Source organism: Ambystoma mexicanum, chromosome 7p, assembly GCF_040938575.1.
Source record: "Ambystoma mexicanum isolate Mex_15411 chromosome 7p, UKY_AmexF1_1, whole genome shotgun sequence".
NCBI lineage: Eukaryota > Metazoa > Chordata > Amphibia > Caudata > Ambystomatidae > Ambystoma > Ambystoma mexicanum.
In genome coordinates this window covers 492,423,138-492,442,513 of record NC_090939.1, presented here as the reverse complement: position 1 = coordinate 492,442,513, position 19,376 = coordinate 492,423,138, and the positions used below count along the sequence as shown (strand labels likewise).

Here is a 19,376-nt window from a genome sequence, read left to right as displayed (position 1 = left end):
AATCCACGACGACCTCCTGCCCCCCCCTTTTCTTCTCTGTCGGAGGATTCACGGGGGTCCTGTCGATGGGCATAAAAGAGGACTCCCTCTGCGGTGGCAGGGAGACTCTGAGCCCCGAGGTCGCCACCACTGGTGTAGCCTCCACAGGCTGAGCCAGGGCCGCCGCGACTGTCTTGATAGAGGCCTTGGCCGGATGGATTAAGGCTTTCACCACCTTAGGTGCGCTCACCGCCTTCTCCTTGGGGGGGAGGGTCACTGCCTCGCTCTCCCTCCGATGGGGCCTTAGAGCTCGACCGGGGCCTCTCCAGGAGCTTTGCCGGGTGCTCGGCCTTCCTCTTACCCGAACCAGAGCGTTGGCTCGTGGTTGATGGTGCCGGGGAGGATGCGCCCTGCCTGGCGCCCGTAGAGCCCAACCGTTCGGCGCTCCCGGTGCCAGCGGACTCGCGTTGCTTGGCCTTGTGTTGGACCCCCGTCGCCGGGGCTTCCTCAAAGGTCTTAGAAGACCGCTCGGATTTCTTCTTCTCGCCTGACGGGCTCTTCCCTTCCAGCCAGTTGCGAGACGTTGATGGCGGTCCTTCATGGTCCGCTCCGACATATTGCCGCAAAACGCACAGTCCTTCTCCACGTGCGTCTTGTCCTCATGTAGGCAGTAAGGACAAAAGGAGTGTTCGTCCTCCTTAAAGACATTCTGAAGCTGGCATCCAGGGCAGACCCTGAACAGCTTTCCGGGCGTCGAGCTTCCCTTCTCCTGGGCCATGTCCGAGATGGGCCTGAGAAACTTCTGGAGTCCTCCAAAAGCGTAGCTCGACGAAATCTTCACCCTTGAGGGGCGTAGACGAATCCGACACGGGTCCCCGTTGATCGAATGAAGAAACGGTGGAGCTAGAGGCTCTTTTGACCAAAAAAAAAATCGAAGTTTTTGAGAAAAAACGTAAAAAAATAGCACCAACGCTCGAGAGCAACAGCACGAGGATCCCAACACTTGAATGTGCGGTAAAAATCTGAAGATGGCTGCCAGAGGCGGGGCTTAGGTAGAGGGCAGTCATTGGCTGTGGTCAGTATAACGCAGAGATCAGTGATTGGTTACTACTATGAAAGACAGATCAGAAACAAAATTGATACTGGTTTTTTCTTTACCGAGGATTCCCAGCCTGACGACGGGGAATATTCATGAGCATGTGAATCCATGCCAGACCCCATGCTGGAGAAGTGGGTGGTGGACCTCTCTATAGCCGAGATTTTGTACTCCGAAGGAAATACCTTCTGGGAGCACGTGTCCCAGACGAGGCTCACAAATGTCAGAGCCTGTGTGGGTTGCAGCTGCGACTTCTTGAGATTGAGCGAAAAGCCCAGATCGTGCCGAGTGTTCATAAGGGCATGTGCGAAGAGTGGTGAACCGCTTCCGGAGATGAAGCCTTGACAAGCCAGTCATCTAAGTATGGGTAGATGTGGAGGCCCTGCGCTCTGAGCAGGGCAGCCGCTGCATTCATGAGTCTGGTGATGACCCTGGGGGCCGAGTTGAGGCCAAACGGAAGGACCTTGTACTGAAAATGGCAGCCCATGATCCTGAACCAAAGGAAAGAATGATGGGGCTGCCAAATCGGGACATCTAGGTAGGCGTCCTTGAGGTCCAAAGAGCACATCCAGTCTCCATTGTCAAATGTCTCCGCTATAAAAGCTGCCGCAACCATCTTGAATTTTTGCAGGGGTAAGGAGCATTTGAGGGTGTAAAGGTCCAGCACAACTTTCAGGCCCACCTAGTTGTTCTTCTGAATGGCGAATGGGATTTCCTCCACTGCTTGGCTCTCTAGGAGCGACCGGATCTCCACCAAAAGAGTTGCTGTCCCAACCTGTGGGAATGGAGGGGAGGAGGGAGGAAAGGCCGCGATAGGGAGGTGGTACCCCGTGGATCCTACGGAGAGGATCCAGGGGTCCGCAAAATTCTGGTGCCAGAAATGTGCATGGAGAGCAAGCCTGCCCCCCACCAGAGACACATGGACCCGAAGGGGCGTGGCATGCCCTCTTTCCCTCGGAGGCTGTCGCGGAGGAGAGCGACTGGAAAAAGCCCTCACTCCCCCCCCCCCCCCCCCCCCATCTCCCCTTTTTGATGCTTGCACCAACTCTGAGATGACGAGCGGTCCGGCTGCCTGGATCTACGCTCCTGGCAGCCTTGGAACCCTCCGAAATGTACAACCCCTCTCGGAGTGCTGCTGAGATTGGGGGTACGATTTGGGCATAGTCTTTGTCAAGATGGATAAAGACTTAGCCGTTTGTGAGCTGTTTTTCTTTTTGTCCAGCTCTTCGTCCGTGGAGAAATGGAAAAGGCCCCACACCCCTCGAACGGTAGATCTACCATGGGTACCTGGAAATCCGGGTTGAACTTTGTTGCACGGAGCCAGGCTGTCCTTGTCATGTCTGTGGCGATACAGATGGCACGGCCAAAGGTGTCAATATGGGCCACAGTGGATTCCATGAGATCATGCGCCACAAGCTTGGCCTTGGCTAGCTCTGCCTTAAAGCGTGATTGGCTCTGGGTGGGGAGTTCCGGAAGGAAGTCTGCAATTTCCCGCCATCATTTTTGGTTGGCGGCAGCCAGCATGGCATCTGCGTTGGCCCGACGATGTAAGTACACGTTGGAATAGAGTTTCTTGCTGTACGCCTCCAAGATCATCTCCTCCTTGCCTAGCAATGCCGCAGAGGAGGCGGCTGAGGACGACTGAGGCTTGGAGTATAGTGATGCAGCAGCGATCAGCGTGGAGTGTGGCTGACGATGGCCCAAGAGCAAGAGTGTATCCCCCTCCATCTGCATGTATTTGGCGTCCAGGTGTCGATTGACCGGCTGGGCTAAGTGGGGTTTGAGCCAGCCCTTCTTGGCCAGGGAGACTACATGGGTCTGCAGAGGAATCCTCGATTTGGCAGAGGGGCGTTGTGTGAGGACTTCCGCCAGAACCCCCTCTGCCGGCTGTTCGACTTCGGTTTGGGGTAGGCCCAGATACTCAGCCAGCCTATCAAGACGTTCGTTGGAAGGCCCTGGCTGAGGATGGCACCGGAGACTGGGGTACAGGGACCACGGCCGGAGGCTGAGGAGGCGGCGAAGGCTGGTACGGAGCCACCTGAGGAGTTTGCTGGGGAGCTGGAGGAGGCGGCTGTGCCGGGGCCTGGGGTGCAGACGGAGGTGTCTGTGGTGCCGCTAGCATTGCAGGAAGGACTTCCCTGATGGTGTCTTTGAGGATACCCCCCAACTCAAGGTGACGTCATGAGTCCGAGGAGCCTCTTGAAGAAGACCTCTTCACTGACCGAGGAGGGGCAGGCGGTACTGAGTGACAAAAAGACAACAAAAAGAAGACAAAGAGAAGAGGTATCCGCACGTGGAATTACATGGTCGTTGCCAAACCCAGAACTGGTGAATTCGGCCCGTTCCCGTTGACACGGAAAAGGGGACTGAGGTTTGACGCCGGAGGGTGGAGTCAGGGCAGCGCATGCTCCCTGGGCTGCACCCCCGCGCGCCTCTAAATTTAAAGGGCAAGAAGATTTTTTTTCTGGTGAATAAGGTTCCGTCTCCCATCCCTTGGATGTACGCCCATACAGTATGGAGGAAAGGGGACGGGACTCCAATACAAATGTACATTTCTCCACAGGCCAATAACTTAATAGCACATCATACATCTTTAAAGGGAATGTTTTTGTCAAGATGGCTCTTTCAAAAGAAACGCTTTAGTCACGATATTACAACAATACCTTTAGGGTATACAACAGTTCATCAAAACAAGGTAGTGGAATTGACACTTTTCCACCACAACCACGGTACTTTAAATCATTGTATTCCTGGTCCACTCGCCTGCCAAGACTAACCACTAATTTTCCCTTTCCTGCTTTGCTCGCCTGCCAGGATAAAACGTCTACTACTACAACTTATACTCTGTGGTAATGCTGGTTTCCATACTACAATCATCAAAGGGAAGATTTGAACCAACAACGGCTTTTCTGGTCAGTCTTAACTTCTAAAACAATTGGCTTACATCTTCTTCCAAATGTATACTTCACAAAAGGACAATGATTCATTCCCTTGTTATGTTTGCCATAGGCAATGCAGGTGACATGTCTCGCCCCCTTGACTCCTTTTACGGGAGGGGAGAGGGGGGGGCGTCCTGCTACAATCTTTGCGTCCTCCTTATGCAACCTTTTGGCTGCTGGTAACATGGGTTACAACTTTCTTCCTCTGGACATCTCTTTCTATGACAGGGTTCTAAATTGCCTGGGGATGGGAGCTATTTAACTCCTGGCTATAGCTAAGGGGAGCCTGGTCAGCTTAACACCATCAGCTAACAGGAACTACACGACTCCTAAGGCAAGTGGTGCCAAGCGCACACACAGCTATGCGATATGAACTGTGTAGTTTTGGGAATGTCTTTGCAGGAGAATAAAGGACATGACTAGGGGCTTTTAAAGTAAATTGTATAATATGCAAATGTACAAAAAGTTAAATTTAGAATTTTGCGTTCATGTTACATGTGCTGCAAGCTATGGGTTGACTCCTGGTTCCTCAGATGCAGCTCCTGCCTAACAGGTGATGTCTGATACGGAGGAGATGCTTTTTGACTTCTGTATGTTAACTTTACATTTTTGATCATAAGAATCTCCCAATTGAGATGCCCGATTAGGAGAGTTGAGCCCATTGCGTTCATTTATCATTTATCTCTTTATTGAGCCATATGGGTTACAGTGTCCTCCTCTTGGAACCCCCTCTTCAAGAGAGTTGTTTCCACTTTGTTTTCTTATCACTTCTTTGGGAATGTGGGTTACGTTACATTGTTCCCGTATTCGGAACACCTCAATAGGAGAGTTGCGCACAAGTTTCCTGTCTTCAAGGGTTCGGTATTCACAATAAGTCATTAGCTAGCAGTCTCCCTCCGAGTGCCCTGGGGTTACCCGTTTCAGGCCAACTCACTCTTTTATCCGGACATCTCCTTCTGAATTGCAAGTCAACCTTCTTCTTCACTCTGCAGGACTTGCTCTCCCTTTGACAGCTCCGGTCGGTCTGCTGCCACTCGTGCTGACTTCTGATGGAGCTTCGGCAGCGATGTATACTTCCCGGTATGGATTCTTTACCAGAGCAGTTCACAGCATGCTGAGAGCCTTTCTCTCACGGGCTGGTCGGCTTCAAGATCACTTGCCACTCCGCGTCCTCTGCATATATCAGGGGTCACAACTTCTGCCTCTGCATCGCATCCTGCTGCCACCATAACAGCAGCTTCTGCTTCTCCCTGCTGCTTTCACTCTAACATACCTGAAGGGTCTTTAAATGTTTAAAGGTCCCACTCAGGTGTTGATTATTACAGCAGCTAGACTGCTCTCAATGGTTTAGTAACTCTGGGTCGCTCTTCCTCGACTCAGTACTAAGCAATGTTATTATTTGTTCTGATTAGGTGATTGAGAAGATTTACAGTTAATGGATGGTTCTAAAGGAGTTGTTTTTCCCTTAAACTTAATATTTAAACACGAGGTAGAATCATAACTACAGAACGTTATAACATTATCTCCCTGACCTTGTAAACAATTTTCCTGTTTATTACAAAGATCTTCACACTTGACACTTTGGGTGATTCTGGGAGAGGACGTTTCATGGTGACAAGATGCCATTAAATATTTAGGCACTAGAGAAATATCATCCTCCAAACAGGATAAGTACTGCGTCCCTCCTAACAGAGTCACCACTTTCCTATGTCAGCCATCTCTCCCCATGTGATCCTCCCCCTCCTGAAATCACCCCCAGGGGTAGGATCAGGTAGTGGCAGCCTTTCCCTGGCCACATGGGAGGGGACTTCAGGCTGGGATTTCATGACGACTCTGCAGGATTCATCACAGTGCCTTGTTGTGCACGAGGTTGCCCTGTTGTATGGGAGCATGACTGGCCTCGAAAGGGCCACTTGCCTCTGAATGATCCCCTTAGTTGAAAAGGTCTGTGCAATATTTGACCTAGTCTTTTTAATGGTTCATGTTCTTTTTTTAGTCTTTTCTAGGGAGTCATCCGCTGATGGTCCAAAAAGACAGTTGCCCTCTAGCTATTTGTCCATCCGGTAGGCTTGTGTCTCGAGTTTGAAGCCAGAGCCTCTGAGCCATGCATGTCTCTATGATGCCAGCTCTGCTACTATTCTCTGTGCCATGTGTGCAGCATCTAGGGTGTTTTTATTTGCTGCATTTGTCGAGTTTTGCCTTCAGCTATGATCTTTGCATGGCTGTTCTTGTGGGTTCTGCGACCTGGCTAGTGAGCTGCTGCTCTCTCATCCCATTTGCCTCTGGTTTATCTCACCATGAGTGAGGTGGCGATTATAAACTCATGGGTTGCTGATGTGGCAATCCTCCTTCCAAAAGAGTATATATTCTTAATCGCCTTATCTGGGGGTAGTCACTGTTAGATAGGGGTGCACTGCCCCTCTTCCTGGCTGTGGTCTCCACTAAGGAGTCTACCATCTGATGGCCCCTTATGTATAGGGGGGCATGGGGCGATTGCTAGGTGCAGGTCTATACTTCTGAATCCTTGGGTTCGCCTGTTTAGTCTGCACTGGATTGGATAGGGATGGAGTGACACTTGAGTATGCTCTTTAGTAAGGGAATGGATTGAGAAACTGACATTTTCTTCTAGATGACATCCTCAATTAAGTCAGTCTCCTGCTAGGGTTCCTCTGTATATTAAATCTTGTTGCTGCGCGCTTTAGTAGGTCTGCTTGCAAGGCTTGGTCCTCTGTGGGAGAGGATGAGATAGAGGGTTCTACCAGGTCTGGGGATGGGGAAAGTATAGTCCTCTGTGTCAAACTCAGTTTCTTCCTCATCGCGCACAATCTCTTCTACCTCTGAAAAAATGTCCTCTTCTACCGTCTTTTCTTCCTGAAGTAGTTCAAGTTGAGGTGTTATTATCCTTTGTTTTTTGAGGCCTCGTTTTTGGTCCCGATCACCATCACCCTTTTTTGGGACTGTCACAGAATTCCATGAGGAAATTGAATCTGTCCTCTGTTCAAGGGTTTCCTATGGGGTAGACTAAAGTGGGTCTAATAGGATATTTTCCTGTGCTCCCTTGTTCTGCATAGTACAAGACAGGGTGCCTTTCCTTTTTGTGGAAGAGGTTTCCCTTGCCCTTTTGTTTTTGTAGAGTGTGATTTCTGGTTTGTATGTGTCCAATTGACTCTTTTGGAAACTTGTTTGGATGTGGTGGTCTTTTTGGGTGCAGACACCGAATGTTCAGCCACTGTTTCATGTCTGTGTGTGTCTCCCTGTTCCGTCAGCGTCTTATTTTTGTGTGCCGAGGATTTTAGACACAATGTGTGCCGGCGTGGCGATCGGTGGGATGAATATTTTTACTTTGGGTTTTAGGTCTTTTGCTGCCTTCTGAACGCTAGGGGTTGTCTCCACAGCACAACCTGACTTCATGCCGTATGGAGTTGGGGGCCATCTGTGAGGAAACAGTTTGTTGCAGTTCGGTGTTACTCTTGCTTCCTGTTTCTCGAATTCTTCCACGGTTGCGGCAGATTTACCCAATCTTTTTTCTGCCTGCATGGTGTAAGGCTGCCCACCTCCGACTTTCATTCAATGTTTTCGGTTGTTAGGGAGAATTCTCAGAAATGTGCTGATTCCCTCTACCTTAGAGACCCCCAGCAACTTTGCTGGATTTTGAGGACTTGATATTTTTACTTGGATTGAGTGAGACCCTCTTTCCCACTCTTATGTGTTTTAATGTGATTTTGTAAACTGTTTCCATAGGCATCCTTTGAATTGTGTAACAAAGCACCTTCAGTGCAGTGACACAGGGAAGTCTTTCAGATTTCTTAAAGGTTTAAATACCTACTCTGGGATAAACTACTGTTTCCCAGAGCAGTAAAGTGAAATTGACTTTACTTACATTTGTAACTTTCTAGAACCAGCGCATACTATCTTACAATAGGGTGCTGGAGGGGTTACCTAGTATCCCGTTTGTCAAGATTCTCATGTAACATTTGTATGTTACTCTTTCCTCACTGAATGGCTGGTGGCAGTGGTTGACTTTTTACTACCATTATGGGATTTTACCGCTGGCTGTTTTCGCAGCCACAGTAAATCACCCATGGGTGCCATTTTTGTCAAAATGGCCCGGTATTCTTTTTTTCGCCATTTCTTCATTTACTATGAGCGCAAAACTAGGTTTGCTCCCTTTGTTCATTTTGCCTTTGGCGGGATTCACGAGTGAAGCCCGCCTCTGGCTCCAGGGTGTCTGGCGGGGGCAGGAAGCAAGGGAGGTGCCAGAAACTCCCTGTGCTTAGTCTCCTAGGACACAGGAATGCACTTTTAGGTGATTGGCCGGCTGGCTGTCCGGCAAGGACAGCCACCCTGCTGGGTGACTGACAGCTAGGCTGGAATGAATGGGAGCAAGCTGCATAAAAGGCAAGGCTTTTTGGCTTGGAAGGTAGAGTCGACCACTGGACAAAGGAATCCGAAGAAGAACTTGAAGACCGGACAGTTGGTTTGCAAGGTGGAGCCCTGCTGCTGTGCTGAAACTCCGAATACTTATTGATAGAGAAGCCCCTGCAAGGACGACTTCTCCCTTTGAGTTGGTGGGACCAATAAACTCCAAAGTAAGCCACCTGGCCATCCTCTGAAAGCTGGTTGAGTTTCCACTGCAGTCACTGCTGGAACCGGATAGCCAGGGAGAGGAACACCAGTTTGTGTGCATTGCCTTTAAGCTGGCCAAGAGCTCCAGGAAGATCCTCCGGACTCCCAGGAAGCAGGACTGACCGAGCCCAAGCCCCCTCAAAAGAGCGCGGGACCAGGAAAGCCCATCTCGACAGCCAGGAACCGTGGTGTCGCTATTTGAGGTAGACGCGAGGAGCTGAGACACCGAACAGCCACTGGTTTGAAGTTTGCCGGTTGTGAGCTGTGACCGTCCCATTGCAGTGCAGGAGTCCCCAGAAGTCCTCCCTCTTGTCCCCACGACTGAGGCCCAGGAACAGTGAGATCTGCAGAGCTGCACAGGAACAGAAGTCATCTGCTGCACTTTTTCTTCAACCTAAAGGTACTTTAAAGTCTAAAGAACTTACCTCTTGTTGTGTAGCCACTTGTCCTCGTTGGAGACTTGCTTGGTCGCACGTATAGAGTTGCTTGCAGCTACTTTACTTCACAAGCCTAATCGGCTTGTGGCCCTACTTTGATTTTCTTCTATTCTACCAAGACTTCTTAAACATTGGAAAAGACTTTCTACTTACCTGCAAGAAGTGCTTCAGTTCATCTTGACTTTTGCTAACATTAACATTGGCTGTCCTAGGCTCCCTGAATGATTGGTCTCTCTTAAGCTTATGTGTTTGCCTTCTTCCAGAACAGGGTTAACTGACTTTGCGTTGGGGGGGTGCTTTTGAAAGTAATTACCTACTTAAGAATAACTGAATACTTCTTTAACACTACTTTCAAGAATATTCTAAATGCAACAGTGGTATATTAATGCCAACAGCACTCTAGCTATTGAAGACACCTCAGGGTGTAGGTAGTGCTACTCGTGTGGCATCCCAAATGGGTATTTGCTGATTTAGATAACTAAGAGTGTGTATTTCTGGGGTGTATTTGTGTGTGTTTTTATATTGCTCCCTTCTGAAGAAGGCTTAGTCTAACTGACTGGTAAATAAATTAATAATTGTCTACTCAAGAAACCTTGTGTTTAAGAGTTTATTTCAATACTTGCCACTGTGAATCTCTGTGTAACTCTCCCCTCTTGAGATAAGCCTGGCTGTTCCACACGCTACCAACCTGTGTAGTGCAGACTTATACCAAAGGTTGGGTTTCTATTGCCAGGAGGTCTGGGTTTTTGTAGTGCACCCAAAGGGTACTGCATACAATCTTGCCTAACATCGGTCTAAAATGCCTGCTGGCTTTGCACTGAGAGAAAGAGCAACCATTAACAGTTCCGAGCTAAATAAAGAAACGACTATAGCATAAATAGATTTGAAAAAATCTACACACAGGACCTACAGTAGTACAGTTGCAGTGCCGATGTTTGAAAATTCTTAGGAAATCAGACTTTTGGAAAAATGATAGTTGGGGAGTATAATGCTTGGAAGGGCCAAGGCAGTGGAAGGGCATTAAGGGGAGAACAGCCTTATAGATTTTCTTTGAAGTAAAACACTATCACTAGATCCACATGCTCATGTAGGATGCATATAATTTTTCTATTGAAACCCAGAATACATACCATGACAATACAGCACAAAAAGAAAGACGACAAAATAGTGACGGCAAGTGCCAAATTTGGGACATATGCAAGAATGTCTTTCCTACATAGTCCTTCTCCCAAGTTAGAGGAAAAAAGGGAAGCAGGCTACATGCAGGTGACTTGCCAAAGGCTTTGTGGAAGAGTGGCACAGAGTGCTACAGATACTTTTTTACTCCCTACTTAAAAATCGTAAGTCCCATTGAAATGGGAGCAATTTAGTAAGCAAGTAAAATATTATGCTTAATCCTTAAAAAATAAATGTTTTGTCATTTTATTTGGACCAAGTTTGGCATGCATATTAAAAGCTACATTTTTACATCTTCCGATCAAGTGTCCTCTCGTGGCACTATGTGTAATCTTGGCCTTCTACCTGGACTCTACCTTGACTCTAAACAAACAAGTCAATGTGACAGCTTCTGCCACAGCAGACACTTGTAAATTAATAAACTCCTGCAGGCCATTCCTGTCCTCTGTAAGCTGTTTGACTCAGGCCAGAGATCTTATTCTCTCAAAACTGGATTATTGTAATGCATTATATTTAGTAACAGCAAAAAGAAATTTAAATAAACTTCAAATATTGCAATCAAGGCCCTCAGATCGGCCTTAAACATTCCAAGATCACATCACATACCAAACACCAGACGTAATCTCCAATGGCTCACAAACAAGAGCAGAATCTCCTCCAGAAAAACTAGGCCTAATGCACAAGTGTCTAGCTGACTCAGCACCTAAATATCCGACTTGCAAATTCCCCAAAAAACCTCTCTGAACGCCCTACCAGAACCACCCAACAACACTGCCTAAGAATCCCCAGAATCAACCTTCAGAGATCAGGCAGTAGCAGCTTCCCTGTCCTTTCCCCGAAACTTTGGAACTCCCTTCGTACTGACCTTAGAGCAGAACCCTCCTTCACCTGCTTCAAAAAGAAAGTGAAAAACTGGCATCTCACGAGGAGTTGCCATAACATTGTCGCATCTGCCCATATCTAATTATCACTGTACCAGCGTAAATAACTCATTTGTATATTATGCTGACATTCCACATCTCCTGTACATATTGTATATATCATTATCGTACTTATTGGAATCGCCTTTACACTCTTTGCAACTGCTTTAATGTATCTGTAACTTGTTTTATGCTGAATGCGCCTAGATACCAGAGGGTTTGGTGCGCAATACAAATGATTAAACTAAACTGGTTCAAACATATTCATGCAATGTGGATTAAAGCATGTTTATTTGCTATTTTTGTTGAGAGTATTTTTAGCCTTTATTTTCATTTCTTGGCAGTATTTGCCTATTTTTAGTGAGTAAAAGTGGCCAATACACTCCTTATCTGTAGGGTTGGTGGCGCCTCAAGTGTGCTTTTGCAGAACCCTTAGGAATAGCACCAGATAATTTGGGCATGTAAAGGGAAGGGAGGTAGAGGACGATCGCGGATGCAAATGGCTCGCCATTCTGATATTTTATCAAGCCATAAACTTTAAATTGGCAATCTCAGGTTTTGTATTTGCAATAAACTTAATTTCAGAAGAGAATGTCAAGTTTCGTTTTTAATAAGTTTGTCCTCTGCCATGTCGATTTGTGTGCTTTTGATACTGTGGTTTTTGCTTTTTGTGCTTTGTGTTTTTTGGCAGGAAACCCAAGCTACCAAATACGGAAGATCAGGTTTCCTCCATCTTCTCAGTGATGTTACAAACAATCTAATAAAAGCCCGTCGACATACCCTTTCAACATGGAAGGATGTGGTGAAAGACCAGTGAGAAGTATGCGAACGACAGAGATTATGAGTGAAAACGCATAAAAAAGCAGTTTCTTATCTGAGGGATGTAAATGGCCTTGCTATAAGAAAGCATCGTTTTATAATAATCACTCTGCACATTACTGTGGCATTTGGAAGTGTACCATTAGCGACAACTATATTAAAATACATACAATATGGTTAATCTTTTGAAGTGATTCAAACAGCCTGTTCAATTGCACACTTGATTAGATAGAATAGCAAATTAAATATGCAAGTAACCACCTTAGAAAATGAGGTTTGAAAAACGTCTAGTGCAACAGTTCTATAACATACCAAAAGGAGCTCATGCAAACAATTAAACCAGATTATACATGAAGAAACAATGAAAGAGGAAACTATATTTCTCACCTCCTGCTACTAGCCCAGATTCGCCCAGCTGAATTGCAACCCCAAAACCTCCAAGCTTTACTGGTGCCGAATTTTCTTTCGAGGCAAGCAGCACACAATGTGGCTAGAAGAAACACAAATAAGTTAATGTACTAAAAAACAAAAAACTCAAGAGATCAGCAAATCGATGCATTATTTATAAATGCAGGAACTGAAAATCCTTGCAAAAGTATCTCCCCCATGCGATCTAGATTTCATCTTGAGAACATTTTATTATTTTATTATTTTTACAAAAAGCAAAATATTACAGAGAATGTTCACACACGTAAAGGTACAAAGCACGGAGATCTATCTATATTAGTAAACAAAAACATTAATTACTGAATATCTAAAACTATGAATCTGCACGGTTTACCTGGCCACCCTCTGATCTCGGGCCCAGGTCCCCTCCCCCGCCAATCGCACACCTGTGCACTGCCTTCCTGGCAACACCCCCCTTCCCCCGCACTTGGGGACTTTTTTCTGTATCCCTAAAAGTCCCACTACCACCTGATGTCCGCACTTACCCTTGCCAACAGCTGCCATTTTCTTTGTTTTTTTATAACTTGTTATTTATTCTTTTTCCCCCCCATGTACTGCACTTTCCCCTCCCCCTTCCTCCCTCCCATCCACTTGCGTGACCTGAATGACACCTGGTCTAGTAGGATCGTTGTCTCTCGTCTCCCCTCTGTTCCCCCTCCCTTGCCTTATCTCGCCTTGAAACACTTGTGTATAGGTGCGTTATAAATGCCATTTATCATATCACTGTTGACCAAATGTTGTAGATTCATCCGAATGTCATGTTATCCCATATTGTTTTAATTCAATGCCTTTTGTGGAGTTTACACAAACCATACAATTCGAGAAACATGCTATCAATAAAAGACATTGAAAACTAAATCATACAGAAAATGTTTACATCTTAATCACCATGGAGGATTGTTTATTTTTAATTAGCCTGCTTCAAACCATGGTTGCACATGTACTTGTATCTAATTCATACAAATCGTGCACCACAATACACACCACGTTCGAACTAGCCCTCAAAATTCCAACCTTCCCTGGCAATCAATTGATTCTTCCTGAATTAAAAAGACAACTAAAACAATGGTGCTGCAACACGCATTGACTAAATCTTAGCCTCTAATGGGGGAGCTAGGTGGAATGAGGAGTGTGCCACCCATGCTCGCACACTGTCAGATCAATCACCAGTGAGTATTCAATTTAACATCCCAAACACAAGAAAGCACAGCAACTATACCACCAGTGCCAGCAGACTGGACATACAGATCTTTGTATCATCCACCAATCCCAGCGCCACCACTCTTTGTATTAACACCCGATACCTCAAACCCCTGGACGCCTCTCTGTTATTACCAGCAACCACCTCTTTCAGGCACCTTACCACACAGCACCTCCAGTGCATTGACCAATATCCCTGGTCATTAATTCCAATTACCTAATTTGCCCACTAATAGGGACTTGATAGCGCACAGTCCCTGCAAATACACTTAAACAGCCAACATGCAAAGGCCTAGATATCCTCAGAAGTCACAGGACACCTTGCAACGTGATTTCATATTCTAATCACAACAAGCACTTGAGAGGCATCACCTAGGACTACTGGATAATATTCAGGGAAGTAGGACCTTGTCGTACATTCCTAGCCTTTAGCATATCAATTATCTCCCAATGCAGCCAAATTCTGATGGCCGCTATCATCCAACGATAGCATTATGCACTTAATCATCTAACAAGAAGTCTGACATGCCGGCTCGGCAATAGACGTCAACACATTACGTCTCCAACGGATCGTAAAGAGACCAATCACTGACAGTATCCCAATGGCCAATCACAGTGCAGCTCACTCTTCTTAGAGGAAGAATGTTAGTCTCACGGGATCTCTTTACACAGCTGATCACCTCGAGACCATAGACAACGACGACACCCAGCCAGGCACAGGTAAGAACCTGGGGCCTCCTCCACGAATATCCAAACACCGCCACAACTACTCACTGAATAGTTTTGGAGACCTTTACCGGACCCAACACCCAGGGGATGACTGTTTAGTTATTTAGTAATTGTAATTCTAAGAAGAAAAACATAGAAAAACTTGTCACGGTATTTAGCAGGATTTGCTTAATGGAACCACTATGATATTAGTTATTTAGCAATGGCAATTCTAAGATAAACATAGGAATCCCTGTAACGATACTTAGCATGATGGGCATAACGCAACCGCCATGGGAATAGGACTCACGATGAATCAGGCTGACAACCAATGGCGGCATCATAGAAGCTAAATATAGAATGTTCACAATACTACATTCGATCGGTAAACTACACGCGGAGCCCCACTAATTAGCAATTATCACAAGGGGTTAACTCAACTACCAAGGGCCACAAGGGCTCATCCTTGTCACTTGCTTGTGGGAAGACAACTCAGTCCCCAGAACACACTAGGAGTTAACACTTGATACGCCAAGATTAAGGCCACTACAACACGCAACCTTACTAGGTCAGTCTATCCAAGCATGACACGCCAGCCTCACGGGGCAAGCACCTCACACAAACCAATTACATGCTCCACACATTATGAGACACCACAAGTCTATAAACAGTACTTATTGCTTACACACGATCGTACAACAACTTCAACCTCTTAATTATCCCTGCAGATACTATCCAGATCACACAAATTAATTGACCACTTCCTTTACCAACCGGGACCACGCATTTGACGTTAATGCTAAGTGTGGCCCTATTAGCTCTAGCTACGTACATTAGCTCTAGCAACTTACATTATAACTAGTACTGTAAGAAAGGCTAACAGCCATTTTATCCATTCTTCGCTCCCTCTTCTTCCCGCCGCAATCAACATTGCGCCATGCGTATGCAAAGGCTTCTTGTTCAACTGACAATTGTTAACACATACAATGTTTTTTAGGATCTGCTTTGGGGAAATGTGACTATTAAATATTCCAATATTCTGGTCAACAATAACTCACGACAATGCTATGATACTATTTTAACCACCTACCTCAAATATGAATTTATGTATGACTATGTAACAACAATTCAAACTGATGTCAACTCTGCACATGCTGGGCATATGTCACGGACCAAATATGCCTTTTTATATATACTATGTATGCCATGGTTTCTCCATCTGTATTCCCAATTTTGGTTATTCAAATGTCACTGCATTTCATGAATCACTTGACACCATGTCACATATCACAACAATGAACAGCCTTGAGAAAAACCTTACGGTTGAACACTTGTCGGCACTAGTAAACAAAGCATGTTGCTTTTTCTCAAACCCGTGGAAGCCTATACCAACTAGAACGTATGTCACAAAAGTAACAACCATTGTCAATTGATGCACGGGGCAACACATTAAAACCAACAAATATTGCAAACACAAACAAAGTGTGGAAATTTACATTAATTGAAAATAAAGTATCACTTTGCCAGGGCCAAGGTATAATAATTGGATCTCAGTCACAAAAACAAGTATCCATAACACTTGGACAGCAGGAGCTCTGTCCTTCTGAGATCCACATACAGGCGGCAGGCAAAAAAACGGAACACGCCCAAGTAGGCACTATGAGAAAACAAGACAATAGCGCAGAGATCCACAGTTCCCACAAGCTCCCCCACCTCTCTGGAAATTTAAAGTGGTCACACTGCTAGACATAGCCAACAAAACTACTCTCCAAGAAGTAATAACTTCATCAAATTTAACACTGACTCAGCTCAATCCCCATTGATACTTTGGGAAACGTTCAAATGCGTTTTAGGGGTATCTGTATATCTAAGGAATTAGGGGGTCGACTGGCTATACAATCCAAGCTGACCTATTACGAAAGCAAGTATATAGATCTAGAAAGGGACTACAACACCAATGAAGACCCCAAAACAACAGCAATGGCAACTATACACTCTGCACTGCAGCAATTTAGTGACGCAGCTCAACGAGAATGCAAATACCTAGGGACACAGATCAATGTAGGCAAAACTGGAAAAGGTCAATGGCCCAGTAAGTCAAATGCGTGGCAGGTTTGCATGCACAGGCCCAAACATCTGTATGCACTCAATCTGTGTCCATAGAGGCAATCTTTGCAATTCCAACACTGATATTTTAAACTGCTTTGTTCAGTTCTACACTCTATTATCTTCAGAACTTAACACATCCCCACAACATATTGAACAATACGTCCACAAGGTGGAATTGTATTGGTTTTCTCCAGAGGAAAGGAAGACTCTGAATGACACCATTAGTTACAGCTGATTTTCTTCATCTTGCTTGGAAGTGTACACACATCTATGCGTTCTGAACGTAGGTGTTTGGTCAGTGAAATGTTTTGTGAAAATATAGAGATCTCACCTTGGATTAGTTTGCTGGGTTACAAAAAAGACATTCGCTCTCATGCTAGAAGACTTTCAGGCCCATTATTTGTCCTGGACAAGATGTGGTACCAGGGCTTGCTGGAAAGGTCCACCCCCTCTGGTTCAAATATGGCTACACGACATCGCCACCTACTTCAAAACTGGATAAATATATAGGAGCAGGTCATCAGCTACCTCTAGGCCCAAGGATATCTGTGGACCCTACCAAAGCTACTTACTCAACAGATCTCAGTACCACACCTCAGTGAAACCAATGATCCTCTAACACTCACGTTAGTGAGCCCGGCGCCTGAGATCACAACCAATGACATGCTATGTAAAACCTTTAAGCTTGACTACTGTACCAAATGTCAAATGTTGGCTCCCTCTATGCTTCTGATCCTTTTACCAAGTTGTTTACTTTTAAATGCAATCTCTTTCCGATTTGAAAGTCTGTTGGTCAATAAAAAGAATATTTTAAAAAATGGGGCAATCCAGTGGATAGATCTGACTGACAAACATGCAATATTCCTAGAGACCACCATCGGAAGCTAATCAGCCTGAGAAATATTAATTCTGAACGCCAAACGTAGCCAGGCTGGTTTCCCCATTAGGTCTCATGACATTGGCTCATAAATAAAACTCCACACTTGTTAAGGAGAATTCTCATTTATGGATAATTTCCCTCACCTAGTGAGTCCCTCAGCAGCTTTGCTGGATTTCTGGGGTTTATTTTTTTCCACCTGGTAAGAGTGTGAACCCTTTTCCCACTCTTAAATGTGTTTGGCCATGTGTATTTCTACTTTGTGTGATCTTGGGCTCTGCAGCCACACCACTCCATGAGCCCAACTTCTTGTGTGTGTTACACAGCACCTTCAGTGCAGTGACACAGGGTTGCCTCTAAGACTTTCCCCTGACTCCATTTTTCTGGGGCTGACAACTGTCCCCCAGAAACAGGTAAAGTTGCCATTTACTTTATGTAGTCATTTAACCTACAGACCCAGTACACCTCATCTTACATGGAGTATTGGAAAGGGTCAACTCTGATCCCTTTTTTGTCCGTACCTCCTGGAGCCTTGTTTCACTCCCTCAACACTAAGACTTGGCTGGTGGCAGTGGTATCTACCCTAACTTTTCTACTGCGATTATACTATATGAACGTGGTACTGTTTTAGGCTATTGTATTAGCCTCGAACATAAACCCTGCTTGACTAAATACGTTTTCTTTTGGCTCCGGTCGGGTTTAGTCGCCATTTCTTTGTGTTAATATACTTCTTGTGTTTTACTTTGCGCGGCAAACCAGGTTTGCCTTCTTTGTTCGCCGTCCTTTGGCAGGCTTCTACAAAGAAGCCCTCCTTTGGCGTCTGGGTGTCTAGGTGGGCTGAATGTGAGGGAGGGGTTTAGTAACCCCTTGGAGCCCCAAGTACCACTTTGTGCCCATTGGTTGGGGTGGTTGTCCGGGCTAGACAACCCCCCCTGCTGTGTGATTGACAGCCAGGCTGTGTGAATGAGGGATTTTCGCATAAAAGGCAGGGCTTTTGGGCTGGAAGTCAGAGTCGCCACTGGAACTACAAGAACCGCGGAGAAGAAGGTGGCTGCTGCACCTCCCGAGTCCCGGTGAAGCTCTGCTGCAGTCCTAAGCTATCTACCCTTCAACGACAGAGAAGGTCCAGTCTGGAGTCTTCTTCCCCTGAGCCTGGTGGGATCAACCAGCTCACCTTCTACAGCCAGAGAATCCTCTTGTGGGTCGAAATCGCTCCAAGAAGCTGTAGTGGTCCGGATAGCCATCAGAAGAGCCATCTCCTGTTTTAAAGGAGCGCACCTTTTATTCACTGTTGCTTTGTTGCTGCTGGCCTCATCCCTGGGTAGTGCAGACCGCTCCAGACGTCGTCCTTCTTGTCCCCATGACTGAAGCTCCAGGAACCATGAGTCTGCAGGAACTACCAGGAACAACTGCCGAAGCACCCGCTTTTCATCATTTGAATAAGGTACTGTGTCCATTTGGTCATTCTCTCCGTCCGACCTTGAGGAATCGGGGTGAACCCTTTTCCTTGCCGAAGGCTTGTCCTTTCTTCCTTCCCTCTTATAACTTTTGCCTCCCTTTGACAATATCCAAGTACTCCTGGCAACGTTAATCTCGAACTGTTCTGATTGTGTGATCCTCGACAACACAGCCCTGCTCCATTTGACACTGGCGCAGGCCTATTGACTTTATCAGTATTTTAGAACACGTCCTCCGATTCCAGTGCCTGACAAAAGTATTGCCTATGATTTTTATCCCCCTTTGCCTTGGTTTTTATTCAATGTGCTAAGTGTGTTTTGTAAGTGGTTTCAATCTGGAATTTGACCTAAGTCAACGCCTAGCGTGTAATGCACAACTGAAATCCTTATTTATTTGTGTCTGAAGGTTTTTTTATACTGAACGATGTACCACTCATTTCACGCCTCTTTCCCTTGGAACCCCCCCCCCGGTCACACTGAACCAGGAATCAAGCTGGTTTGTAAAGTTAAAATATTTATTTAGTTACAATTCAATCACACTATGTTTTAATGGGTACCCAATAATCACCAATGGGGTGATGTAACA

General features: G+C 45.8%; 1 protein-coding gene across 10 annotated transcripts in view; it reads right to left on the bottom strand.

Moving 5' to 3' along the window:
• CASK (calcium/calmodulin dependent serine protein kinase) overlaps positions 1-19,376 on the bottom strand; it is a 2,777,982-nt gene that overhangs the window by 1,691,420 nt on the left and 1,067,186 nt on the right. For all 10 annotated transcript variants that reach the window (XM_069636511.1, XM_069636508.1, XM_069636509.1 and 7 more), the window contains exon 6: positions 12,380-12,482. In XM_069636511.1, the coding sequence (XP_069492612.1) occupies positions 12,380-12,482 (103 nt within the window). The remainder of the gene's footprint in view (positions 1-12,379; positions 12,483-19,376) is intronic.